The following is a 12,503-nucleotide window of genomic DNA, read 5'->3' on the forward strand; positions in this document are numbered from 1 at the left end:
ATATTGATCTCTCCCAGCTTAAAAGTTTTTTATCAAATAATACTGTGAAAGGTGAAAAAGTCAATAAAGTGATGTGAGATATTTTAAAATTACATCTTATAAGAGTCTTATGATTTAGAACACACAAGTAAAATCTACAGCTGCAAAAACAAAATACAAACTTCCAAACTCACAAATAAATAAAAAATTAGGCAGATATTTCTTCAAAGATATGTGGGTGAACCATAAGTACAAGATACTCAAAAATCTTTATCAGGAAATTCAAGTCAAACATCCAATGAGATAAGCTCATATCCACCATCTGTTATTATTAAAATGACAGACAGTAGACAATAGTAAAAGTTCAGGAGAAAAGCAAGAATTAAGAACATGTATAGACTTCAAATAAGGTGAAATTTTGCAGATACTTTTGAAAACAATGTGACATTGTTCTAAGCAATTATCACATTGAGTTATAAGATCCATAAATTCAATTCCCAGTTGAATGTACAAGATAAAATAAAGCATAAGTCAAAAAATTCAACACTAAATATAATAGCTAAAATATGATGGATAGAGAAGCAAATATGTTATATCCATGCAATAGGTTAACATTCAGACAGTGCCAGTTCCAAAGAAGCACAGCATTTATACAGTAGCATGGTACAATGCTGATTGCTTTTAACCAAATTTATGCCGAGAATTTGGGAGTTGTGATCAGGATAGAATATATGGCAGAAGAATATATAAAACTGATTAACTAATTAAAAATAAATAAAACACCAAAAAGACAAAAAGAAATTGAACAAAAGGTACACCATAATGATTAGGCTTGGCCAGAAAGAAACANTGGAGAGAGAGAAGAGAATCTTAGGCTAAGTTGGGTGCAGTTGACTAAGAAATTAACACTATTAAAAATAAGTTTCATTATAACAGAGAAATATTAAATATTCCTTGATGGCATCTCATAAAATAAGAAGGCCTCATCTATCAAAAGGTCAAATGTTTAAAACTGTGAACATTTTAATTGTGAATATAGCTTGTACAGGCCAATTTGTAACAACAGCCGCAGAAATATTTTTGCCATGCATAGCAGGATAGGAAATAAACTACTGTAATCATATCCCATGGTGACCCAACTATTTCTATATTCAATGGCAGAACTCTACATTATTAACATGAAACTTGATTTGCAGACATGCAGAATATAAGAATTGTAACTATGAGAAGTGTCTCTTTGTAAACTGAAAGAAAAATTAAGATGCCAGCCAATGTGTTTGCAGTGCACTAAGCTTCGAGTCTGAAGCCAAAGATTCAAGGTGGACTTAAGGTTCTAGGAAAAGAATAATCTGCTAAAAAACTGCAAAGAGTATGTAAAAGCCACATAAGAGAGAAGCCAAGAAGGCTGCAGTTAGCAAGCTCCAGGGATGACTATTCCAAGGTCTTTGGAGCTCACATGATTTTATCATGTGTCTAGGATGCAGACATGGAGCTAAAGGATTTAATCACTATATTGCTGAGTTTGGTCCAAATCACCAGTGCTGTTTTCCAATTATTCAGTTTTCTAATGGAGACTTTTGCCCCTTTTCATTGTATCTTAAAATTGTAGAACTTTCTTTTATTCTTTACTCACACAATGCTTTTTGTTGAATATTAAATAAGGCTTTGATAGTGGAGTACAAAATAAAGCTGAAACTTTAAGACTTTTGGAGTTTGGGGGGAAGGACTAAATGCAATTTTGGCTTAGAGATGTACATTAGCTTCTGAGGGCAATAATAAAATGTAGTGGTTTAGAGCTTATGTGGTCTCTTAAAACTCATGTGTTAAATGCTTGCTACCTAACAGGTAGTAACAGTGGAAACGAACAGAAATTTTAAAAGGTAAAAGAAAATCAGGGTATGAGAAGCATACTTTTGAAGACAACCAAGGATCTTTATTCAGACTTCCCTCTGTCTATGCTTCCTAGACTCGATAAGGGGAGCACTTTACCACGTGTTCTTCATACAAATATTTGACCTATATATGAATCCAGGAGCAATATAAGTAAGTGACCATGAACTTAAACCTCTTTTTACCATAATACAAATTAAGTAATTAATTATGTCATGGTCTTTATTTCAACTATCATTGTCATGTCATTGCAAACTGACTCTAACACACTAAAATTCAGTGACACAATTCTGAGAAAAAAGAATTTAATTTATTAAATATGCATATAGGCTAATACAAAATTATAAGACCAGACATCTAAATTCCTACCATATGAAACTAAAATAAATTGGAATATCAAATCAAATCAAACAGAAAGAAAAAAATAAGGATAAGGATAGAAATCAATGATTTTTTTAATAAATACAAATCAAATGTACTTCTTTGAAAACAATCAATACAATTTAAAAGCCTTTCTATATTGAGAAAACAAGAAAAAAAAAACCTTCCAACATCCAAACAGGAACATTACTAAAGGTCCTTCATATACTAAGAGCATAGAGAGAATATTGGGAACACTATTAAAGCGTGTAAAACATAAAAATTAATCTGAATATTTCTGTAATTAGTAAAAAATGAGTCTCAACTTTGAAAAGTTCCCCACAACAAAATATTTATACTTACACTGGCATGTGAATGTCATTTACTCTACTTATGCATATCTTGCCATGCTGATAATTGTCATGGATCATAGGTTTTGCTGCTGGCTAAGGACTGGATAAACAGCTTGCATAGAACCATAGAAGCTAGAACACAGTAAAGAGTCTTGCAAGTCAGATAGAGCTGGAGTTATTAGGGTCCTTTGTCCTAAACATCTGGTGTCTTCAGAGGGAAATAATGGCTACATTGATAGTCTATATTGTTTAGGGAGTCATTTTGATTGCCCTAGCCAATCCTTTGAATGAAGGTTTCTCATTCCAGGGATTTGGCTGGTCTATGGTTTCTGTGGGGGAGTATTGTCAGCCCAAGTAGCTTAACTTATTTTAACACAGACACACACAGACACACACACACACACACACACACAGACACACACACACGAACATGTGTTGTGTAAAAGTTAGGCAAATATAAAATAACTCCTTAAAACTTTATTAAACAACCGTGGTGTTATTTGTTCCCTGTTATATTTTCTCTGCTTCCTACTTCATATCACCTGTATCCTGCTATTCCCAACCCAAGACCCACTTCTTTGGTCCCAACACTAGGCAACGAATTGTAGGCAAAAATTGACTGCTGGCCTCATCCAGGGATGATACTACTTATAAGTTTTACTGAAAACATATAGGGCAGAGCACCGGCGCAGGCCCAGGCGGGACAGCAGAGCACCAGCAGTGCAGGCCCAGGTGGGGCAGCAGACCACCGGAGCAGGTCCAGGCGGGGCAGCAGAACACCTGGGCAGCGCAGGCCCAGGGAGCACCAGAGAGCACCAGGGAGGTGCAGGAGGCAGCAGACAGCCGGGACCAGCGCACAACACCTAGAGCAGATCGTCCCACTACAATTAAAGCAAACAGGTAGGCTTTTGGTTGGTGAGATCCCTAGCAAGGAAGGAGCCGGGTCCTGTTCCTGAAGACCCTTCTGAGGGGCAAGAGGGAACTAGGCCCCAGGCAGGAGCCAGGAAACAGAGCGACAGCATTTTGTAGGAGGAGCCCCTGGCCAACAGGGAAACCTAACCTGCTTCTGAAAGACCCATTAGATGGCTTCGATAGGAGGAAATGGGCAGGCGCCAAGGCAAGAATTCAACCAACAATCCGAAAAACAACATGAAAACACCAGAACCCAATGATCTTACAACAGAAGGACTTGAACACCCTAACACAGAAGTGGAAAAAATTGACTTTATGAAAGCAACAGAGTCCCTTAAACAACATGTAAAAAAACGCCCTTATAGACATGGATGAGAGGTATAAAAAAGGTTTGAAGAATTGAGTAAATACGTACATGAGACCCTGGGAAACCAAGAAAAAACGAACAAACAGGTAATGGAAACAGTTCAAGAATTGAAAACTGAAATGGAAGCAAGGAAGAAAACACAAACTGAGCACCAGCTGGATATGGAAAATCCAGATCAACGAGCAGAGCCTACAGAAACAAGCGCAATCAATAGAATACAAGAAATAGAAGAATCTCAGAATCTGAGGACACCATAGAGAAAATAAACGCACTGCTCAAAGAAAACAGCAAAGCCAACAAATTCTCATCACAAAACATGCAGGAAATATGGGACACAATAAAAAGACCAAACATAAGAATAATAGGAATAGAAGAAGGAGAAAAGTCACAGCTCAAAGGCCCAGAAAATATTTTTAACAAAATCATGGAAGAAAACTTTCCCAACATAAAGAAAGATATTCCTTTGAATAGTCAAGAAGCATACAGAACACCAAACAGACTGGATCAAAGAAAAACATACTCTCGCCATATAATAATCAAAATTATATATATATATATATATATATAACAAAAAAATCTATGATCTTAAGAGTTGGGAAACATGTTAGGTTCAAGAGAAGGTCACTAGAAGGATCTTCAGGAATGAAAGGAAGGGAGAAAGCAATGTAAATCTATTTCAATTCAAAAATATCATTAAAATTAAATATAAGAAAGCCATGACCCAAAGATTCCAAATGGAAACTTCCAAAAACAAATAGATTAAATTAAAAACCTATAAGCATAAAGGGTTTCAGTAAATAATTCTATCAATATGTTAAGAAAAACATACAGTTATATGTTTCCATACTGAAGTAAAAAATGGTACACATAAAATTTATTTTTGAAATGTGTCCCTTTATCTTCAAAATTTACTAAGAACTCAAGAAACTTGACATAAAAAGAACAAATAATCCAATAAAAATGGGGTACAGACCTAAACAGAGAACTCTCAATAGATGAATCTCAAATGGTTGAAAGACACCTAAGGAAATGCTCAAGATCCTTAGCCATCAGAGAAATGAAAGTGAAAACAATTATGAGATTCCATCTTATACCTGTCAGAAGGCAAAGATCAAAACACTGATGACAATTTATGTGGGGTAAGAAAAATACTCTTCCTTTGCTGCTGGGAGTGCAAACTTGTTCTTTGGAAATCAGTATTGCAATTTCTTAGAAGTTAATCTGCCTCAAGACCCAGAAATACCACTTTTGGGTATGATGTGGGAGTGTCATATATCAATCTGTTGATTTCATTGGTTAAGTTATAATAAACCAGCTGCTTGGCCTCATGGCTTGGAACATAGGTGGGAGGAGTAAACAGAATAGAATTCTGGGCGGAAGAGGAAGTGAGGTCAGACTCTGCTCTGCTCCCAGAGAGACCCGACACTCAGCTCTCCTGGGTAGACGCATGATGGACGGAGGCTAGAATCTTCCTGGTAAGTGCACCTTGGGGTGCTTACACACATCGTTAGAAATGGGCTAGTCCAGATGCGAGAATTGGCCTGTAAGGGCTAGAGTTCATGGGCCAAGCAGTTCTTAAATGAATACAGTTTGTGTGTTGTTATTTCGGGCATGAGCTAGCCAAGCGGCCGGGGTGTTGGGGACGCAGCCCCGCCGCTCCTATTTCAATATGGGTATATACCCAAAGGAAGCTCAATTATACCACAAGAACATGTGCTAAACTATGTTTATAGCACCATTATTTGTTATAGCCAGAACCTGGAAACAACCTAGATGTCCCTCAACCAAAGACTAGATAGAGAAAATGTGGTACATTTACACAATGGAGTATTACACAGTAGTAAAAAAAATAATGACATCTTAAAATTTTCAGACATGCTATAGCAAGAGATATACAGACAGATCTCAGTGGCTTGCACTGTTACCCGATGCCATGGTAACATCCAGGCCAGAATTGCAGCAGAAAGCCATGACCCTACTGTAGGTGGGATCTGTGTTGATATCCAAGGTTCCTCTTATCACTGAAGGTTGTGTGGATGCCCAAGATTTGGGACAATGTTAGTGTCTGAGGGCCATCCTCCCACTTGGGCCGTGTCATTCCGAGTGGCCTGCATGGCTATCCGGGACAATGGTGTTACAAGTCATTAATACAAGCAAAAACAAACTAACGCACAAAACCTAGGTTATGTCAAATTTTTCAGATTTACCGTTTTAAGATTATAACTATGTTCTATGTAAGAGAAGCTTATGTATTGAATCAAGAAAAATTTAACTTTGTAAAAAACTTTGTAAAAAAAAAATTAGTTAATAAAGAACAGCAAGTTGGGAGAGGAGAAATCGTGATCAGAATATCAACAAAAATATATAATAAAAACTAAAGACCAAGATGAGACATAATTTTCCTATTTTTTCACAAAATTTTTGTACATTTTTTCAGCAGATTATTTTTATTACTTTACAAATAATACCAATCAAAATTTTCACTTCCTCTCCTCCTCTCACTTCCCTTCTGCTCCCCAGCTCACTCTCCCCATCCAGTCCTAAGAGGGGGCAGGTTACCCTGCCCTGTGGGATGTCCAAGGCCCTCCCGACTTCCAGGCTTAGGAAGGTATGCATCAAAATAGAATAGGATCCCCAAAAGCCAGTACATGCAGTAGAGACAAATCCCAGTGCCATCATCATGGGCTTCTCAGTCTTCCCCAATTGTCAGCCACATTCAGAGGGTCCAGTTTGATCCCGTTCTATTTATACTTAGTAGTTCTAAACTAAAATAAACATAACATCCTGGACCTTGATTGCATACCTCCGCTCTAAATATTTTTATATATAAAAAATATACATTCACAATAAACCTATATTTCTGTCATATTCTCAATTTCAATAACCTCTGTACTGTACTGATTCAATTAGAAAATGAAAAAAGTAAGAAACATTTGAAAAAAGTTAATAGATAGATAAGAGGTTCCATATTACTACTCTTCAGGGAAATGAGACTAGGTCTACAATCAGATATCAATGTATACCCCTTGAGTATGGTTGCAAGTAAAAATAAACTAAAGGCAACACAAAACACTGGCAAGGATGTGGAGGAACTGCAATATTCATATATTGGTGGTGAGAATATAATATGTTTCAGACACTACAGAAAGTAGTTTTTAAGTTTAACTCAGCAATCACAATCTTAAGTATTGGTTCCATATAAATGAATATATAAACCACAAAACTGTTTATCAATGATTACAGAATCTGAATTTATAATTGTCCAAAATCTAGAAAGAATTTGTTGTCCTACAATGGATATGTGGATAAGTGGCAACACACTATTTATTGCATTTGCAGCATCAAAAAAAATATAAAGGTAAAAGGAACGCATAGAACACATTGGGCACATATAGAGGAAATCAGATGGAGAGAATAATTATTAAACTCTTAAAATCACATATTTTATGGTTGAACTTGCCAGTGAAATTCAAAATGATAAAATTATAAAAAAGGATATCAGAGTAGTGGTGTATAAAGATTATAGATCATGAAAGGAAAATGATGTATGACATAAGAAATAACAGTAGAAATACCCACGAAGTTATTAAAAAAACATTGTATTTAATCATGACAGTGCTCCACAAACTTACATGTAATAATTCCATAAAATAGTAAAAGAATAAAAGTAAAGCTGCAAGATTCTGAGAAAGACCTGTGAAACAAAGCTTACGAAGTTTCCTCAATTTAATATTGTGGCCCTAGTTTTCTTTACTGAGGGGTCTTAGAGGTAAAAAGATGATGAAGTCACCATCAAAGGGACTGTCTGACACAAAGTCATAATACATGGTTAACTTGGTTACTTTACTTGGCAAAGTCTACAGAAAGATAAAATCAAACACTCAATTTCAATGACTAGTCAGTTTAGTTAGACCATTTAATTCAAATAAATTTGTCAGTTTGGTAAGTCATTTTGGATGCAGTCTGAATGGACTTTACTGTCAGGAAATCCTAGAATGCATAAACTTTTACATGCTCACTTATTAAAATCCCATGTAAAAATTTATCATTTGAGACATGTATTATAATAGTAACAATAGTTTTGCCATGTGCAAAACAACAGTAGGTTATATGAAAAAAATAGCATTTCTTCATTTTTGGAACTTTGGTAATAATGGTAGTATTTGCATTTTATAATTTCCAGAGCTATAAATCATCTTTAAAATCATTATGATATTATTCAAAGCAGATGTGAAAACATATGTTTGCTACAGTTGTATAAACTGCTTACTTGTCATACTTAATAAATGTTAAGTGTTACACAGTAACTTGTTCCCTTTCAATAACTGAAGCCTATTTGAGTAACATACATTTTGCCTTACTGTCTCAAGTACAATGGGTAGAAGTGGATAGGAAAAAATCATTTTTTAAGGAAAACATTCCATTATAACTTGAATGTAGTTTAGCATGCTAGCTACTGTCTACTAATGTCCTCATCAGTATATGACCAAACTATTTGTGCCATTTGAAAGCAATTGAAAAGGAAATACATTCAACTATGTGTTTTATGGAAAAAAAATGTAATGTGTGTATATCCTCATGTTCCAGCAGTGTTTAAAGTGTTCTGCCTTCCAAAAAAATTGGTCTCAGGAACAAATTGTTGGATTATGAGTGAAGTTTTATTCTTAACTAGAATTTCATTACCTGCCTAAGAGTTTAAGCTCTAATATACCGAACCTGATTTGCTCCTTTCTGACAACTATTCCGCAATCAATCATATGCACAGTGCAGTCCCAAAGGGTATAGTCTTTCCGTGTCTGGCTAAGAAAATACTAAACATGTGGCAAGGAAACCAACCATGTATCAGTGAAATTACAATCATACACTTTACTAAATTACAGCTAAAATGCTCATCTAGGTAATAATGAAGCAAGTTAAGCCTCCAGAAGAAAGACGCAATTTTTCATTAATTATGCATCAAAGTGAATCTTGTGTCCTGAATAATATGGAAATTTTATTAGAGAAAGAAATTATATCCTTCTATAAAGTAAAAGTAGATCATTTAATGAACTGATGCAAAAGTATAAGTTACTTTTCCAACTCAGTGTAGCAGCAATAATGCATAGCTTATAACAAATGATTATATATCCTCCTATATTTTCATGTCTTTAGCTTTCAGTTCAAGGGAGAATCGCTTGAAAATGTTCTACTCCCTATTCTTTACAAAGACATACTTTAAGTTATATGCTTCAGCAGATCATAAACCAGGTTGAGGGCATAACCATCTATACCCCACAATAAGTACTCAATAGAGTATCTTGGTAAAGTTTAATTTGAAATGTCCAAAATTCATATTTTTTAGAAAATGACAGTATTAATCTACTCTGACTTGACTACACAACAATGTGGCATTTAGTGTATGATACTCATACATATATCAAATAAGCCAAAATCATTTTACCTTTATTATCCCTTTGGAATTTTTTTATGGTTTGTCCATTATCTTGGTCAACAATAAGTTCTTCTCTATTGTTGGGTATCATAACTAAAAATGAAAAAGGGAACTGGGTACACTTTCATGCAAAATAGGCATAGAAATTCTCAGAAGCACATAAATAGCTAACATAATCCAACAATTTATATTTATTTTAAATAGTCCTGTAACAAAAGGAATATTTGGGTGATAGCCAGGTATCTTGCAAATAAGTAAGATGATTAATCAAGTGGTTTTTAAAGTATCATTTACATTTAGTATTAGCACTGTTGGTAATACATACAATTTAAATCATGTTTTTAAAATGAATGCACAAATTAGTATTTAGCTTCATAACTAATGCTTTTCTCAAAATATTTCAGGATATCTATAATTTTTATATTTATGTATTTATGTTTATTTATGAATTCATAAAAGAATTAATATACTATGAGATTAAAATAATTTTGCCTTTAACTTACTGTGAAATTTTTCCAAATATATTTTAAATTGACAGCAGAATATAATTTTCTGGCACTTATTGTGAGTCTTTGCAAAACACTTATACTCAAGGAAGCAGAACATACTAATTTGCAATTTATCATTGCTTTCTATGTAGTCATATGTCATTGAAACATTACAGCTCTATAAATAAGATACAGTCACTTTACAGCTAAAATCTATTAAACATTTCCATTCAATTGTAGATAACATTTCTATCATGCTTGGGCAGCTGTGAAATGTGCTTACAGTGACCAATCACTGTCATTTGAATTACATATACACTATTTTCCAATAATTTTTCTAAGATATTAAATTGCTTACAAAATATTTTATTTTACTTTGGAGTGTATGTTATACTTTCTCTTAGGTCATATGATTTAGTAAATATATTTACGTGTGTGTTCAACTTTTATCCTGCACTCAATAATTGATTTTCTTTCTCCTTCAGAGATATAAATTATATAGATACCTTTCCCATTTTCTTTCAGTATCCTAGTACCAAATTATCTCAATAGCATAATATATGCTTTAGTTTCTTGATTTATTAAAATTATTCAGTTATAGCTTCTTCTCTTGCTTAGATTTCCTGTAACAATATTCCTCAAGTTAGAAACAACTAGGTAGTCTGTGTCCATAAACTAGAGGAAAGATTAAATACCCCTTTTTGTAATAAAAATTAGTTAACTAAAGACCAGGAACCTCAAGCATACTGGTCATTAGAATCTCCCAAGGAGATACTGAAAATAAAAACATGTTTCTTCTCAAGCTATGTTCAAGATCAAGTGAATTAAATTCATAGTGTACTAAAAAAGTCCACAAGTACTTATAATATAGATCTTTCTTTAAGATTCACTGAGCTAACTATCGAACTAGAAAGAAAGACAATATATAACACTGAAACACATAGATTTGGATGAAGTTCCATCAAGGAGAAATGATCTTTATCCTTTCATAGCACAAATCTAGAATAGAACACATATCCTAATCTCTAAAATTCCTTTCCTCCTTCAAATTTTAGTGGTTTGGGAGATCCTAAAATAAGTACTACTATGAGCTGTAGTAATTTAGAGGACATAAAACATTACCAAAGACAGGCTATTGACAAAAAAGCAGAAATCATTTTCCTTCAAGGAAATATATACATTGGATACTGAATTGTGTGGACATTAAAGAGTTATGTCCATTTTATCAAGCAAAAACAATCCATAATTATTTAAACTGAGAATTTATTATAACTGATTGTTCCTGACAATAAAAATGTGTATAGATAAGTAAAATCATAGAGAATAAAATATTAAGCAAAGTAAAAAAGAAAAACATATGTATCACCTTATATATTTCTCAGTCTTTTTACTTTAATAAGTGATGTTTTTTCCCACGGAGTCAATGCTATATGATCTCACAATAATTCTGTGCAACAGGCAAGAAATTAAATATTTCCATATTATAGGCAAAAGAACAAATAATGTTTAAACGGTCTACCAAAAACAAATTTAAAGATAGCTACTATAAAAGTCCTGTGAACAAATTCAAGTGTCACATAGTCCTTATCCCAATTCATCTATAAGATCTAAAACTTAAGAATCAAAAATGTAGAGGAAATTTTTTTTCAACATTATGGCATAGTGTATATTGATTTTATTTTTATTTATTTTTAAATGACTGTCTGAAGGATATCTTATCTCAAATATCACAGAGATGCTGTGCATGTTGTAACTGTAGAAGATGGTACATATCAACATATTCATCTTATTATTGTATCAAAAAATCTCATGGTATTTATCAGTCCCATGAAATTGAGGGTCACAATAAAGGAAAGCCTTTCAGGGAAAACATATTCTGATATGTTCCACTATTTCCTGTATTGCTTCAAAAGCCATTTATATTAAAGAAGTGCCAGTTCCTCCAAGATCTTCCTCTTGTCAGAGATGTGGTGTATGAAATTTCCTGAAAACACTGTCTCCCAATTGCTTGTTTCAGGCCAAACACTCACCCATTCTCTCTGAATGATGGTCCATCTGGGATGGAGAGCTGGACACACTGCTGCTTGGGTGGGAGGAAGTCTGACTCACGGGGCAATGATTCTCTTCCAGAGAGGGAGCAGGAGAAGGACTTTCTGGGATCCGCTCCTGATACAAAATAAAACACAAAATATTTCAGTTCACATATGCACTGATATTATCCAGATGGTTTGGCAATAGCATTGGAAATATTCATCTCTTACTTATCCTGGAAGTGTACACAGAACAAGAAATGGACTTAAATACTTTAAACATATTTTTTGAGAAATTAATGCCATGTAATTAGAATTAAATAATAGAAGGTGGTGAGTGTTTTCTATTTCCATCCATTTGCATGCAAAATTCAAGATGTCATATTTTTTTGTACCACTGAGTAGTATATATTCCACACTTTCTTCATCCATTCTTCCATTGAAGGGCATCTAGGCTGTTTCCAGGTTCTGGCTATTACAAACAATGCTGCTATGAACATAGTAGACCCATATCTATCACCATGCACAAAACTCAAGTCCAAATGGATCAAAGACCTCAATATCAGTCTGAACACACTGAACCTGATAGAAGAGAAAGTGGGAAGTACCCTACAACAGATGGGCACAGGCGATCGCTTCCTATGTATAACCCCAGCAGCACAGACATTAAGGGCAACATTGAATAAATGGGAC

The 12,503-nt window shown here is 34.2% G+C and overlaps 1 protein-coding gene across 1 annotated transcript in view; it reads right to left on the minus strand.

Annotated features, from left to right (window-relative positions):
* The window catches only part of Dach2 (dachshund family transcription factor 2), a 537,829-nt gene that overhangs the window by 74,002 nt on the left and 451,324 nt on the right, over positions 1-12,503 (minus strand). The window contains exons 7-8 of the mRNA XM_050130221.1: positions 11,811-11,946; positions 9,302-9,385 (exon numbers count right to left, since the gene is read on the minus strand). Of these exons, the coding sequence (XP_049986178.1) occupies positions 9,302-9,385; positions 11,811-11,946 (220 nt within the window). The remainder of the gene's footprint in view (positions 1-9,301; positions 9,386-11,810; positions 11,947-12,503) is intronic.

The sequence above is a fragment of the Alexandromys fortis genome, unplaced genomic scaffold (assembly GCF_014885135.2).
Source record: "Alexandromys fortis isolate MF-2015 unplaced genomic scaffold, M_Fortis_MF-2015_v1.1 scaffold_230, whole genome shotgun sequence".
NCBI lineage: Eukaryota > Metazoa > Chordata > Mammalia > Rodentia > Cricetidae > Alexandromys > Alexandromys fortis.